Source organism: Anabrus simplex, chromosome 7 (genome assembly GCF_040414725.1).
Source record: "Anabrus simplex isolate iqAnaSimp1 chromosome 7, ASM4041472v1, whole genome shotgun sequence".
Classification (NCBI taxonomy): Eukaryota; Metazoa; Arthropoda; class Insecta; order Orthoptera; family Tettigoniidae; genus Anabrus; species Anabrus simplex.
Genome location: NC_090271.1, coordinates 307,159,277 through 307,175,755, shown reverse-complemented (window position 1 = coordinate 307,175,755; position 16,479 = coordinate 307,159,277). Strand labels below are relative to the sequence as shown.

General features: G+C 36.7%; 1 protein-coding gene across 1 annotated transcript in view; it reads right to left on the bottom strand.

Annotated features, from left to right (window-relative positions):
• Ziz (dedicator of cytokinesis protein Ziz) overlaps positions 1 to 16,479 on the bottom strand; it is a 542,949-nt gene that overhangs the window by 469,791 nt on the left and 56,679 nt on the right. The window contains exons 4-5 of the mRNA XM_067151766.2: positions 16,228 to 16,297; positions 14,771 to 14,898 (exon numbers count right to left, since the gene is read on the bottom strand). Of these exons, the coding sequence (XP_067007867.2) occupies positions 14,771 to 14,898; positions 16,228 to 16,297 (198 nt within the window). The remainder of the gene's footprint in view (positions 1 to 14,770; positions 14,899 to 16,227; positions 16,298 to 16,479) is intronic.

Below are 16,479 nucleotides of genomic sequence, written 5' to 3'. Positions count from 1 at the left end.
AAATTGATCTTTTTTCATGAATTATTAAGAAAAGAATACTTATTAGGACAATTTCTCTATGGAATATTGTACAAGTGTTTCCTTGACAACTGCTTTCTATTGTAGAAATAATTTATATATTTTCTCTTGAGTTATTTGTTTGTTTTAATCTTGTCAATCTTATGTTAATTTTAAGGACACTTCCTCTAAAGCATTACTTTGTCAATTTTATACATTTTTCATCTAAACAGTGTTATGTGGCTGAAGATGTTGATAATATACGAAACATGTACCACTTTTGACCATTAAAAATTGCCTTAAGCAATCATTGTATTGACTAGGTGGAAAATAAATACTTAATTGTGAATCTATTGAACTGCGATACGGACCATGAAGCTGATTTTATGTAATCAAACATTGATATCGGAATTAGAAAGATGTTTTTGAAGATGTCCGTGCGGAGCGTGGCATTGTATGGAAGTGAAACATGGACGATAACTAGCTCAGAAAGAAAGAGAATAGAAGCTTTTGAAATGTGGTGTTACAGAAGAATGCTGAAGGTGAGATGGATAGATCGAAACACGAATGAAGAGATCCTGAATCTAATTGGTGAGAGGAGATCAATTTGGCTAAATTTGACGAGAAGAGATAGAATGATAGGACACATCTTAAGACACCCAGGACTTGTTTAGTTGTTTTTGAAGGAAGTGTAGGTGGTAAGAACAGTAGGGGTAGACCAAGGTATGAATATGACAAGCAGATTAGAGCAGATGTAGGATGCAATAGTTACGTAGAAATGAAAAAGGTAGCACAGGATAGGTTGGCATGGAGAGCTGCATCAAACCAGTCTATGGACTGATGACTCAAACAACACAAGTAAGCAGGTAAGAAGTAAGTGTGAGTACAAGGTCCGACGATTGTGTATTTTATTTAATGAATATTAATTTTCACATTTTTCATTTTAAATGCAGTTTTATATGTTGCAAAAGATAGTCAGCGAGTTAGGAACATCTCAGTGCCTGCTCAAACAGTGAGACATCTTCTGCAGTACCTTTGCTCCAAACAACACGGTTCTGTGCAGTTGTTGCCCAGGTGTTAGCATTTATGATGGTGCTATTCAAAGTCTTCTTAAGCTGATCTTTGTAACGTTTCAAAGGAGCACCTTGAGGCCTTTTGCCATGACCAATCTCATCGTAGAAAAGTTGTTTAGGCAGTCTGCTATCATTCATACGCTGGACATGACCAACCCATCTAAGCTGATAAGTAATGATGATGGCTTCTATGCTGTTCATATGCGCCTTGTCAAAAACTGCCACATTGCTTATGTAGTCATCCCATTTGATGTTCAAGATGGATATAAGTTTCTACTGATGAAAGCATTCCAGTTTCTTTATATCATGATTCATGACTATAAAGTGTCCAGGTTTCACATCCACAGAGTAATGTTGTAAGGACTACAGCTCGGTACACCATTAGTTTGGTATATATTTTGAGAACATTATACACACATACCAGTCTTGAGCTGCTGCTGTTTTGCATGGATGGTCCGTACGATGTTAATCTGCTACTGAATGGGTAACCTGAAATTTTTTCCACAACCTGCAGACAACACTTCGATTCAAGTGAACAATATTGGTACCATCAACTTGTCTCATGTTCTGTTGGTTCAAAGTGATGATTTTGATGTGATGTGCCACACAGTGACTGACGAGGCGTTTTAGTGCACAGTGCATAGAAGTGAGGCATACTGACAAGCTTTCTTGTATATCACCTCAGCTCTAGTGTACGGGATTTGTTTACCAGTCGTGAGTTGAATGCCCCTAGTCGTGAAGACGGCTGGGTTGCCATGATTTAAACAAACTAACCATAAATGAAACATAAATATGAGACATTGGTGGGTAAACGGCAAATACGCTAACTTTTTTTGATGAGAGTGCATGATTCTTGGCCATCTTGTTGACATGTTGGAAATTAATTCAGATAAAAAATTAGCAATTCACGAAAACCATCTCAGCCTTGTTCCACAGCATGTGATTCAGACAAAACCCAGGTACATCAAACTCGTTCAATTATATTTCAAATGGCCTTCCTTTATGTGAAAATGAGACTGATATGAATGACGATATAAACAGGTATCAGATAAAGATGTTCTATCATCATCCCGTGCAATGAAATATATTTTCTAAGAATCCACCAGATGTATTTTTTATTTACTTACTTTATAATGATGAGACGGTATTTTGTGTAACATCTTTATACAATTTGTACCCAGATTTCAAATAGTTTTGAATAAAATGCATGCAGTATTTGATTTCATAAATTTTGTTTTGCAACAATCCATAAGAACTGAACATTTACATCAACTGTAGAATGTGAATCAATATACTGGTTAGAATCAGATCAAATTTCAGTATTCTGTCAACAACAGCTCAACTCCTTATGAATATTTTAGCGTAAGGAAGCAAATGATATTAAATTAACTTGCCACTATCCACATAGGTGTGCATTTTCATGGTTGGCACCACAGCCTTGATGGCCTTTTGATTATTACTGTTTGATTATTAACACAGGTTGTAGTTTAACTAGGAGTTACAATGAGTAGCTTTACAGGTTATAAATAGATTTGTAACCAGATGGTGATTTTTATTATACTATTATATAAAATAGGACTACGATTTTCGTACAATTTGTATAACCACTGAAGATGAGAGAACTGATGCTCTCGAACATGTCTCGGATGTAATGTGGTAATAAATATTTAATTTTAATTATTGACTAGGCTGACTATATATTGAACCCATGACCTTTGTGCCCTACGATAATTATGCATAAATTGGCAATTTAATAAGAAGTTTGATTCTTGATAGCATGGATTTGACACGTGACGAGGCGGTGATTACCTTCGGTCCCACGCTCTGGGATACGTGACGTCAGTCGCACGTGTCAACGGCGGAAGAATCTTAAGTCATTTTTGTGAACTATTTCAAAGCGCATGTATATGGCGTGCCCCAAGCCAAGTCAAAAATATAGTGCCTATCAAAGGAGGTCATTTATCCCACAAATCGAACACGTTTACATTTTAAATGTCCATAAACACTACTGCTGGATATGTAGCGAATATGTAGTCACCTTCAAAACTCTTGTAATTACAGTTTAGTTAAGTCAGAAAATTTATAGAAATTTTCTTGGCGGCAAAGGGAGATGCCCAAAGAGAGGGGGTAGCAGCTATATATAAGAATTGACGCCATGACGAAGTCTTCTCCTGCATTTTGTGTTACGAAGCGGACGATAAAGTGTTGAGCTGCTCTGTGAAATCAAACAACAAAAGTAGACTAAGTTCAACCACAAATTTTAGCCATTGTGGCTGGGGTCTTGACTCCATGTGGAGATAGTTTTCTTGAGTGGAAATAAATGTACCAGATAGGACGGTCAAAGTACTGAATAAATTTTTAGGTGATAAATGAAGAAAGTAAGTCATGTGCGGAAATAATTACAGTCTACCGTGTGCGCTCAAAAAAATAAAACAAGTGAAGGGCATTTTCTTTTTTTTTAATGCTTTATTTCCAGGAAACCTGAAGAAATATAATGAGCTGTAAAGCCAGAAATGTAAAAATGGCTAAATAAAAATGCCAGGGTCGCTGGTGAGCCCAATGATGACCAATGGCGTGACATAAGGTATGTGACTTACCATCTTACTACCTATTATATCTTGTTTCATGATCTCTAAAAATGTGTATTTAAATGGGGTATCTACGACGCAGTGGTCACCCCTATGTGGTTTTTTGTAAATGTTAGAATATGACTAAAAAAGGAGTCATTTGTTTTATTTTTCACTTGGATAAAATTTTTGAAGTATTGCGAGTGCCGTATGATGTAAAAAGTTATTGAATAGGGTTTCGAAGTGATATCACATCCAATGTACATCGTCATTTTTGTGTGTTTACTGCCTATATTTTGTGATGTCAAATTAAGATGTTCATTCAACGTAAAAATTTTCTATCTGAAATTTTGACGTAAATAATATAAGAAATCCAGGGTTACTCATTTTCAATCGAGTGGAAGCGCGCTGTCGGGTGAGAGTATAGTGTGATGAATTTGGTCACGGAGTGAAACGTTTTTCTAGGCCCATTTTAAACTGTGTCTGACTGACAATAAAAAGATAAAAGATTAAAAAAAAAAATAAAAAAATTTATATATATTCTTCTCCTACCTTCATTTTTCTTCCCTCACCTCCTCAAAATTTCCTTTGATCCTTTCCTACCTCCGTTTCTCTCTTCAGCTCATCACATCACGCTTAAATTTTCCTTTTGACATATTTAAAAAAAAACTTACTGTCTTTTATTCAGAATCAAATTTATGGTCCGCATTGAACTGCGAATTTATATCCACCTTTATTTAACTCCATATATGTTATTCCACCTCGTGAAACATCCATCGTCCTTCAAGATTCCAGAAGCAGAAGAGCTTTCTCCTAGTATCATACTTCGCATCGTCTATTAATTCTAGATTATAAACATCTTGAGAAGACAATGTTATGATTCTTTATTTTCAATTGATCTCTGAATGAACAACATTATCGCTTAAAAACCAAGTTTTTTCGATTTCCATTTCCACAATTTATACGACGCACGGGACTTTTTTAAGGATCTCTATTTTTTAACATAATATAGCGCTTCTCTGGTTTCCTAAGCCTCCACGCGCAACAATTGCCTTGTTCCAAAAAACTGAAGAGCCTTTCCAACATCCATGTATTTTGACGTCTATCAATACCTTATAAAATACGACGTAATCTTCTTCGAATATACAACAGCTAAGAAGAAGCCAGCATTCAACCTACTATTCTTCTTTATTACATCATTTAGTGCACAGTGGTCTTTTATAATATACGGCGCACCGAACTTTACATAACTTCCGCTCAGTGCTTCGTCAATTGGAAGAGTTATTATTTTTAATATATCTCTACTCAACTTCCCACATGGTATGTACCTTTAAAAAGACTGTACTTGTGTTTACATTGTTTATGTTTTCTTCGATATTTACGCTTTAATTTACTTCAGGCTGATGATGACCTATTACTATGTCGAAACTAGTCCCTATGTAATTTTCATTTTGTATTGAAAAAGTGGACCAATAATAATATATTATTTTACTCTATTGTAATCACAGTTCAATAAGGATCTATCATTATGAAACTTATTTCTTTTAATTAGTGTATAATAATTGTGGGCATTTTGAAGTATAATCTACGTGCATTTTGTGGGTTAGAATATCGTATTTGTTTAATTATGTCGGCAGAGTTTAAAGATTTAAAGAGAGAGGCCAGTTAGGTAGAACGACAGATGTCTCGTGTAACTGCCAAGCGGACTAGGGTGAAAGGCCTCAGCTGATAGGGGAACACACAGCGGAGATAACAGGACGCCCTCTGCGTACAAGGATGTTTCCGTTCGACCACTCCCAGGTAGCGCTATCAGCAGCATAAATCGTCGTTACCCGGCGCATAATTTATCGGCCACTTGGAGGACCCGATAAGACTTTACCTGCCGGGCAAGTTTTGAGAGCTGAACATTATTAGCTGTATTTCTGGTGATATACAACTCAAATTAGCTTAGTATACTGAAAAAAGCATTATACTGTAGCAGTGATCGATATTGTATTGCAGGATTTTGAACATTAATGCTTCCTTAGTGTTGCAACGGTCACACCAGCTTCTCGCATTGATAGCGTAGGGAACACATTTTATACGTCAAGCTTTCGCAAAGAAACTCTAAAAGGATATAAAATCAAAATCTATTTGGAAATAATTTCAAATGAGATTTAATATTCTACTTTTTCAGTTTTCAAACACCAAGTATAACATATTTCTATCTATCCCTATTAACTCAAGGTACCTCGTAGCGTAATGGCTAACGCGCACAGTTCACAATACAAGCTTTGCAGGTTCGAGTCTTCATTATGACGATTTTTTTTCTTTCATTTTTTTTAAAAAAAATTATTTTTTATTTTTTTTGCTAGGGGCTTTACGTCGCACCGACACAGATAGGTCTCATGGCAACAATGGGATAGGAAAAGCCTAGGAGTTGGAAGGAAGCGGCCGTGGCCTTAATTAAGGTACAGCCCCAGCATTTGCCTGGTGTGAAAATGGGAAACCACGGAAAACCATCTTCAGGGCTGCCGATAGTGGGATTCGAACCTACTATCTCCCGGATGCAAGCTCACAGCCGCACGCCTCTACGCGTACGGCCAACTCGCCCGGTCTTTCATATTTAGCGTTGTATTAATCTGTATGCCTTTTTTCATATGTTCTTTTGTTAATAACATATTTCATTGAAATGTTTAATCACAATCCTATGTCTACTAGGAAAATGCTTTATATGTGTGCTACTTATAGAAAGTGATGTTACGATTAATATAGCATACTGTATAGGACTGTCGCCCAGGTAGCAGATTCCCTATCAGTTGTTTACATAGTCTTCTTGTAGATTATTTCGAAGAAGTTGGAAACTCTTCCATTCCCGAATTCCTCTTCCTATGATGGATATTTACCCCGATTAGTTCTTTAACAGTACGGGACCTTCCAACTTTATCTTCATAAACATTAGAATGAAATGCATTAGAAATAAATGGAAGCATGTGGAACTAAACGAGGTCACAGAGGTAGTTGCAAATAGAGCATCGTGGAGATACTTAATCAATTCACAGAAGCCTGCAGATAGAATGCTCAAAGGCAGTAAGTCCGTAAGGAAGATGTTAGGTGTATATACGTATATGGAAGCGCGTGAAAAAGAGTTAAGAACAACTGCAGGGAACGAAAATATTTTTTTTAATGTAAATTAGAAAGACAATGAAAACCTGCGTACATTCTATTACGGAGCGAGCGACTTGACTAGTCTACTACGAGAATACTTTCCAAAAATGCTGCCTTACATGACAGGTTATAACTGGCATAAGAAAATTTAATCTTGAGATTTTAATCCCGATTAAGTATTGATTTTGAAGCTCATAGATTAAAATCACGAAAGCTTGACATAAATCGTTGTCCATAACTCTTAAGACTCCCCTTATTAGGCTTTTTGAAGATAATCAACAGATGCAAGCACAGGAAAATAAGACAATCGAAACGAGCTTCATACAACTGACGATAGATTGCACCCCATTCGAAAGTGAGAAGTCGCTGAAAATCAGTCTAGCCAACTCCGTATATCGGTGTCTAGCTCCTGGTAGCTACCCAGCGCTTGCGCGGAGGTGGTTGCACGCAACGCAAAGTACCAGCTGCTTTACACCCCCAGGTAGTTTACCTCGCGGGCAGCTGCCAGCCACTTTACCAGCAGATGGTAGAACCGGCCCTTAGTTGAAATTTTCATCTGGTAATAACCTGAGTGTTATTAGATACTGTAAAATTTGTTTAAATGGGGACGTAATGTGCATTTCATACGACGGACTTAAAGTATAATGAACAAGACAAGCCAATTCAGGGTTGTCCAAAATATAGAGCGATGGTGGTGATGATTGCTTGTCTGTGAGGGTGCGCAAACTTTACAAAACGTTATGACGAGATATGACATCGTAATTATAGGGCGAGTTGCTTTTGGTTTGTACGTAGATTATTAGGGTATCCAAGTGTTAATAATGGCTAGGGTTAGATTAGATTTAAAGTGTGAGGTTATGAAACAAGACATATAAACTGGACATGAATGATGTAATCGTTCCTTTCCAGCAATAGGAAGAAACAGATAAACATCAAAGAATTTAAAAATTGTGAGAACACAATTGCGTAGGAATTTGTGAAGAAACCAGAGTCCGCGGAGATAGAATTTGTTGTCTTTTAAGATTTCATTAAATCATTTAAATTTATTTAATTATTAAATTCAGTGAAACCGCATTTTGAAATAACTTTAAATCAAGCGAAAAACTTGGAGATGCTTTAAGGAAATCTTAGTTTGTTTTCTGGGGGATGTGTAAATATTAACGTAACGATTAAGGAGGCATATCCGAAGGTAATGGATTTTACTGCCACAAAGTTTGTGAGCATTGCTATTGTTGTATTATTTAACTTTGATTGATTGAGCAGTGAATGTGCTGGGGATAGTAAAGTGGAAACTTTGGTCATCAACCGATGTAACTTAATTGTGTTTAGCCTTCAGCTTAGAAACATGGACGGTCTTGGGGTCATCAACCTCAGTGACTTAGATTAGGGCCATATGCCACTGTAGCATCATTTTCCTTGCAGTCATCATCCACAATGACTTTAAAGTAACTTAGAAGTTTAGATGTCGGTCCATGACATAGACGCAGGTCACATCGATTCAATTAAGGGTCCATGCCGTAGAACCACTGTGTGGCACACACCGATTGGACTGCCTCAATTATACCCAGAGTCCAGAGTTCGTGTTACAAGGGCTGGACCATAACGAATCACTATGATGGTACATGTGGTCTCACATGGAAGCCGAATTTAAGGATTTCCAGACTTTCCTTTCTTTAATAAAAAAAAATGAGACAATGGTTTCTAGTAAGAATGCCCATCAGGCAGTTACGTCAAAGGCTCACACCAGTGTTCTGACCTTCTATGTAATAAAAAGGATTGTGATGTCCAGTGGACACGATTGATTTCAATGATACCGTTGACATATCAGAATGCTTCAGAATTTCCTGAATAAATAGGAATCTTTTAAACAGACCTTTCATTTAGTAGATAGATTAGAATTACCTCAGCAAGTGACGAAGAACCCGATACGACCGAAGAGACAGATCTCATGAACTCTGCTGATAGGTAAGAAAGGTAGGTATCCCTCAATATGGACCAAAAGGGATCAATATGCAGGTGTGTTTTTAATGATAATAAAACTCTGAAAACATAACACAATTTCCTCTCCCCTAAATTCCTTGCCTGAAAATTGTGAAAAAAGAAAGTGAGGAAAATACACAAGTACAAATACCAAAAGGTAATACAAACTGATTAACACAAAACACACATTAATCAAGTGATTGAAAAACTTCTGAAACAAATGTGAAAACTCCATGTCTTTCTTTAGGCTGCAGAAATATTCTCATAGCCTGATCATGGTCTACAATATCTTGATCCCTCATACTTAGAAAGACAAATTATACCACACAGGAACCCAAAATCAAAAGTTTCATCCTCTACCTCTGTTACCTGTCCAAGACATTTTTTGTTCTTTTCTTCAAGACTGCTGTAGCCATTTTGAACAATTCTTTCAAATAAATACTGCTTATCTCCTGAAGCACCATACAGACTGGTTGGCTGTCTGATTTCTTTGGATGAACTTTGTTGCATTTATTTTCTAAAGAAGAAGAATGGACTCGGCCATGGAGAGTACGAGAAATAGAGGGAGACCAAGGTGGTGATGGTTAGACTTGGTTCTTATTAATTTTTAATCATAAGAGGTGTGGAACTAAACTAGGCCACAGAGCTAGTTACAAATTACGGATTCTCGAACTGCTAATTTAATTCACAGAGTCTTGCAGACTGAACACTGTAAGCCATAACGGTCTATAATGAAGATATATGTAATGTTATGTATGATTAAAGAATTCCATATTCCTGATAAGATTTTCTAAACGATAGTTTATGACCTTTCATAGAAGCAAGCGCTTCCTTAGTCTGCTGTGAATAATCGGCATATATGTGATCCACAGGCTTTCCTTAATATGTTTGCAGCAAGTCCGAACTCAGAACACATTCCCCTTCCCAAGGAAATACCTTATTTATTTACATATATCTCACCATCAAGAATATCATGCACCGTAATTGTTTATATGGAATTGAGGCTTTAATCTCGCATCAGTTTTTCTTCATGTGTCAGTACAGACATAGCGTATCAAAGAGGAAGTGCGACAGCTCCTCCGTTCGCCCGTAAGAGAGCTCAAGAGGTTGGTGGGACACCTGCTTGGCGGCAGCACAGGCGATTGCGATGTCAACAGAGATCCTTGGCCATTAGCCCGCGTTATATTTGCCTTCAGATGTAGTAATTTTTATTGCTCATTATTGTCGCTGTCAGAGATGTTTCGACAGTTTGCATTATTAGTGTATTCACGATTGAGTTGTGTGAGAAGTGTTATGTTTTAAATACCTCGGTCTTTGTCGCTATTGTGCTATAAGGCAACGTATATCAGCGCGGGAGGAAACTATCACATCATGCCCTCGTGTTTTGTACCTGGCTGCAGATCTGGATATGACCGATCGTCTTCAGGTAGGCATTTCTTTAGGCCCCCTAAAGAGAGTGGTGTTTTACTGAAATGGGAGAAGGCTATCCATAGAAAAGACCAAAAATTAACTCATAACTGTTTTGTTTGTGACATTCATTTTTGCGATGACTTTCTAGTGAAAGTAGATTCGTTTACGGTGAATGGTGAAAGAGTAGAGATACCAAGACAGCACTGGAAATTAAAACCAGAAGCATTTCCTCACATATTTCCTAATCTACCCAAGTATATTTCTAAGGCAGTTAAGAAACGCAACTCCCCCATGAATAGGCAATCCACACAAAGAGATTTCTCTAATAAAAGCCCTGAACAGATCGTAAATATCAGTGATAGTGATCAACCTGTATACTCAGTAGTTGAAGATAGCTCTAATGTCTCAGATGCTAGGAAAACAATTGCGCTATTAAAGAGGAGAAACGTAATTTCATTAGAAAGCAAAATCAACTCAATGTCGCTAAAGCTAAGATACATTTGCTTGAAAAAGACATTTCTGATATAAAATCAAAGAGAAATTTCACTGAGTCAAAAGAATATGCTTCTCTCAGCAAAAACCAGAAAATTATAGTCAATACAATGTTAAAGAAATGTCAAGCGAAAAGTAAAAAAAGGAATGAGATATAGTGATGAATTTCTTCTTGATGCACTTCTTTTAAAAATAAAGTCTCCCAAGGGTTATCAGCACTGTTTAAATCATGACTTGCTGCCTTCGCCTTCTGAATCCCACTTGAGAAATTTGGTGAAGGGCCTAAAATGTTCGTACGGCATAAATGAGCATGCTACCGCTGCCATAGCAGATTTTTTTAATGGAAAGGAGGAACATGAACGCTTAAGGATGTTGATATTTGACGAGGTGAAGTTACGAGAAGAAATTCGCTTTAACTCGGAATCGTTGCAAGTGAATGGATTTGTTGATTTGGGGAAATTTACTAAAGATAAAAGCAAGGGTCAGTTGGCAAATCATGCTCTAGTTTTTATGTTTGTTCCTTTTCTATATAACTGGATACAACCCATAGCGATATATGCTAGCCGGAATGCCATCCCTGGTGATAAAATTGCAAACATTCTCATTCAAGTCATCATACAATTAAAGCAAGTAGGTGTCTGAAGCATTGGTTTCACATCGGATGGTAGCCAGTCGAATAAAAAGTTGTGGAAATGCTTAGGAATATCTGGTAACATAAAGAATCTGAAGTGTTATATTTCCAATCCAGCTGACTCCAACAGAAAATGATGGGCATTTTCAGACCCGCCACATATATTTAAATGTGTAAGAAATCATTTTCATGACAAAGGACAGGTTAATTATAATGGCAATATTGTTGATTATTCATTCTACAGAAAAGTTTACGAATGTGACTCGTCTCCTGAATTTTCCGGAATGAAAGTTTGCTACAAACTGACCTCTGCCCACTTGGATCCTAATTCGTTTCAGCAAATGAATGTAAGACTGGCATTTCAACTATTCAGTAGATCAGTCGCTAATGGTATAGCATTCTATCGGGGTATTAAAACACAGGGTTTAGAAGACAGTAAACAAACGGAAATTTTCACAAGCAATTTAAACTGTCTGATTGACGCATTAAATTCGTCTATTCCCACTCAAGCACTGTATAAAGTATCACAGGCACATGAAACATTAATTAAATGGCAGAATGTTCTCAGAGATACTCAAAATTCATTCGCTTCACAAAGGACACTGGAGTCCTTAAGAGTTACCGTGGAAAGTACCTTAGAAGTGTCTGAATATTTGTGGGAACACAATTATAGCTATGTTTTGACAGGAAAATTTAATCAAGATCCCCTAGAACATCATTTCGGTATCCTGCAATCACTAAGTTGTGATGATCATCCGTCCACTACTGACTTTCTACATTTACACATGATGCAGTCTATTTATGTACCGTCTAAACTTGCCTTATCGTCTGGCGGAAACTGTGAGTACAGAGCTGAATCCCCATTGACGTCTCTTGTTAATCAAATGCGTATTCTTGCAAGAGAAATTTAAAGTAAAAATCGTGCAGTGAAGACACAAGCTGTAGATGGAATCAGGGAAAAAATTGGAACATCGAAAATGACATTCAAATACCAGACTGGGAAAACAGTTTACCAGAGTTAAGTGGGCGGAATTGTAACAAAGAATACTTAGTGTATCATTTAGCCGGATACATAGTGAGGAATATTTCAAAAGTGATTCAGTGTGATTTATGTCGTCCTTTCCTTTTCGGCAAACCGACTGATAGTGTGCTTGCTTCCCTAACACTAATTAAAGATTACGGCTCAATGCAAAGCGCCACATATCTCACATATGGGTCAGAAAGTGTTTATAATGTGTTGTTGCGAGTCGAAAATGTTGTTGCGGAAAAGCGTGTATGGATAGTTTATGGGGTGATACTTTCTTCGAGTGCTTGGATAAATTAGATGTCGTTAAAGTGAAGTCATCGCAGTTGGGGTGCTGTGAAGATCATGTGCTGTGTTTGCTATCAAAACTCGTATTTCACTACTTGAAATGTCGATTCTTCTTCCACACTAAGGAGATAAGAAGGGAGCTGGTTACTTCGAAGGTAGCGAAATCATCCAGGAAATATTCCAAAGTGTCCAGCAGATGAAATCATTTTCAAACGTAAGTTGCATGCTTGAGTTTCGTAATAGAATTTGAAGTAGTAGTCCCGATAATGCCTCTGTTATCCTCTCGCTCAGACATCACTGTGGATGGCAGTGCCATCTGTGCGGCGGTCCACGGTAACTCGTGAAGACGTCGCACTTCCTCTTCGATACGCCATGGTACACATATGACAAGGTATACCTTGCGGAAGGCATGCCTGCTCTCAGTTCAACGTCAAACTGTCTCCCTGTAATTCTCCCCATATCTTAGTCATAACAGGTTTCTCCCCTAGTTAAGAAAAGGCAGGTAAAGTAATTCTGAATCCTAGGGTATTCCCTCACCTATTGAGCTAGGTAGAATGTGACACTTTTGAACTGGCTGCAGTTTCAGTATACCAGTGCACAGTGTGAGCGAGACGTAAGGTGCAAGATCAAGTCCAGTGTATTATAATACCCTAATTTGCTATCCAGCACGACTTCATACATAGGCAAGTTATGGAGAAGCGTTCCAAGTTTTAAGGCAATTTTTAAAATTTGAGCGATTTGATTTGTAGGGAAACATGGTTATTATGGCACAGGAAGATAATTTAATGTGATAGAGTTAAATGTTCGCTAGTCGTGAAAACAGAAAATCACTCTTGAAAACACCAACAAATCAACAAAAGTGTTCAGGGGACTTAAAAGTGGAAGCTTACCTGAGATTGAAAGTGAATTACCTCAGTACATAAAATGTTTAAGCAATGATGGATATTGTTCAAGTGTCAGTTAATCATTGTGTTGATAGAACTGTTGTTCACCAGAGTACAGCACTTGTCAACTGGCATATACTGATGAGTATAGTTGGCACTACTAAGTGTAAGAAGGAAGAAGACTTCCAACCACGGCAGACAGTAAACTGCGTGGGCTGACTACTATGCATTCTAATAGCATCTATGTTTAGTATTTTAATCAGGCTCCATAGCCATGTGCAATTACCAACATTCAGGTTTAAATTCAGTGTATTATATCATGAGAAATGGAGTTTTGTTGTAGCTATAATGACTTTGTTCGTAAGTTTAATACAGAATTGTATATCAAGCATGGCAATTAATTTTCTGAGTGATTTTGTCCAGCCGTAATACAGCATTTTATGGTACACCCATCCTTAATACCAGAAGGTTCAGATAGGGTGTTACACACAAAATGCTAGAATTTAAAGCATGTGAAATAGCAACAAAACTGGGTATTAGCCACACAGAAGTGAGCATGCTGGATACCCTGATTTATAAAGAGGAACCAGAAACGTCCAGAGAGTATATTCAGCTATGAATGGAATCCTATAAACATTAATACTATTGTTAATATTCAATAACATGTTAAGGAACAAAATAAAAATAATGTGAGCTATTATGCAAAATTGTAAGGCTATATAACTGAAAAGAATTTTAAATCTAATCAAGTTTGATATATGTACTAACTTTCTGCATATTTAAGCTCAAATTTTCAGGGCGAGAAATATGATATATACATCAGTAAAAACAGTAATAATATACCAATTAATGCAAAACATAAATAACTACAAACATGAAGTGTAACACAGCTGCAAAGACCTATATAAAACATATTCATGTAAAATTAGTCATCAATGCTGATTTTGTACAACAACAACAACACTAGATTATCTTGAACTCTTACAAGTGGATTAACTCTGCTTCAACATAAAACACAAATGCACTACAATGGAAAGGCACTTTAATGACGATGACAACATATTCCAGACCAGCAGCAAACTAACATGATACATAAAAATATCTTGCATTTAATTGTAACAGTGTCAAGTCTTAACACAATTTATATTTCATATACACAAATGTCCAACCTTACAATGCCATTCAAAGACACCATAATTGGTGGTACAATGCTCAACACTACAGAAACATAGTAAATACTGGATGAGTTAAACAATGTCAGAACAATAAATACTCACCTCAAATAACAGTAACGACGCTTAAAAGATTTGGATCCAAGATTAACAAACATTCTGTCACTGCCAACTTCAGGACCTTTCATCAGGAAACCTTGTTTGGTAATGCCATCATTTTTTGGGAACAATTCCTGGAATATATATCAATTTTTAAGAGCTAAAAAAAGTAACAGAAATATAACACAATAAAGTACTACATTTTGAGTAAATAATGAAAATGTACTGATGAACCCAAACAAATTTCTTCAAAGTGTCTTCATTTCCCAAAAGCTCTTAATGAACACAATCAGTGAAAAAGTGGATTAACAATAATCATTAAGATTGCACATATTGTACACTTAAAAGAAAATGTTACACCACCTACCATGGACTGAAATCTAAAAATAAAATTGCATCAATAATAAAATCAAAACATTTGATTCGGTACTGGAAAACCAAGATTTGATTTAAAAACTTGGTTTCCCATTGAAGATTTTGAAATAATTTCCACTCCCATAACTGGGGATTGGGTGCATCGGTAAATAATGGTGCCCCAGGATACCAATTTTGAAAATATTGTTTACATTTACTTTTATTTTTCTGATACCATGTGTTTTTCTCGAAATATCCCCATTTTTTGATGATTGTTTAACCAATTTAATTTTTGTCGATTACAGTGCCATCTGTCAGCCAAAATGACTTTAATCATGGGTCAAATTGGGGTAATTTTTTCTGGGGAATCCAAATCTGCAATAAAAAATGGGGGTTCCTATTTAAGATTTCCTTCTCCCCCACCCCCAGAGGGTAGGGAGTGGAGTTTGGTATCATTGCATGTCCCCTCCCGAAACAACTTGTATTACCCATTTTTTTAATCCGATGTGTAGTTTTCAAGATATTTGCTCCGACAGATTAAAATGGCCCACCCTGTATATCACCAGAATACCTATTAATGCCACCATGCATAACCTAGACTGTCATGCTTTCTTCCTATCTTCAAGACTCAGCCAACTCAGTTCACTTTATCCACAAACCATTCACCAATTAAGTGCCCTGGCACTTTCTAGTATATAATTCCTCCACTGATAACAAATGGTGCAAATTAGTCTGCGCAAGTCAATCAAGAGAAAAAGAATATTTATGCATGCTGCATTCCTTTCCAAAGAGAGAAATATCACAAACGCTACGGGAGCTGTCAGTTCGCCGTTCACAGTTTTCTGTTCGGCACGCGAGAGACTGTAGATCAATCTCGTAACATACAGTATTTCACGTCAATATCTCAAATTGATTATAGAGAGCATATTCGCTGACTCCATGTCCATCATCCACCATCACATTTATGTGAAGAATAAGTAAGAAAAACCATTTACCATGCTTTATCAAATATAAATCAAAATGTGCTTGCAACTGATTGTCGATGTTGATTGATTTCAGTATACTGCGTCTTGTGGAGTACAATAATGTATAATAAAGTTTATACAAACCTCATCAACCTGATCTGCATCAGTATCCACTTCATAGACCTCATCTTTTAATTCATCTGTCTTCAATATCCTGGAAGTAAAATGCAGATGTATCAGTTTAATAGTATCCCACTCAAATGCTAATGAAAATATCAAATAATTGGAATGTGAGTTTATATTTAATATCTCAGTAACTGTAAAACAAATTTCTTGGACACAATGAGGAAACCTTAAGCCATTAAAGGTTATAATCAGGAAACAGGGGGTAGTGAG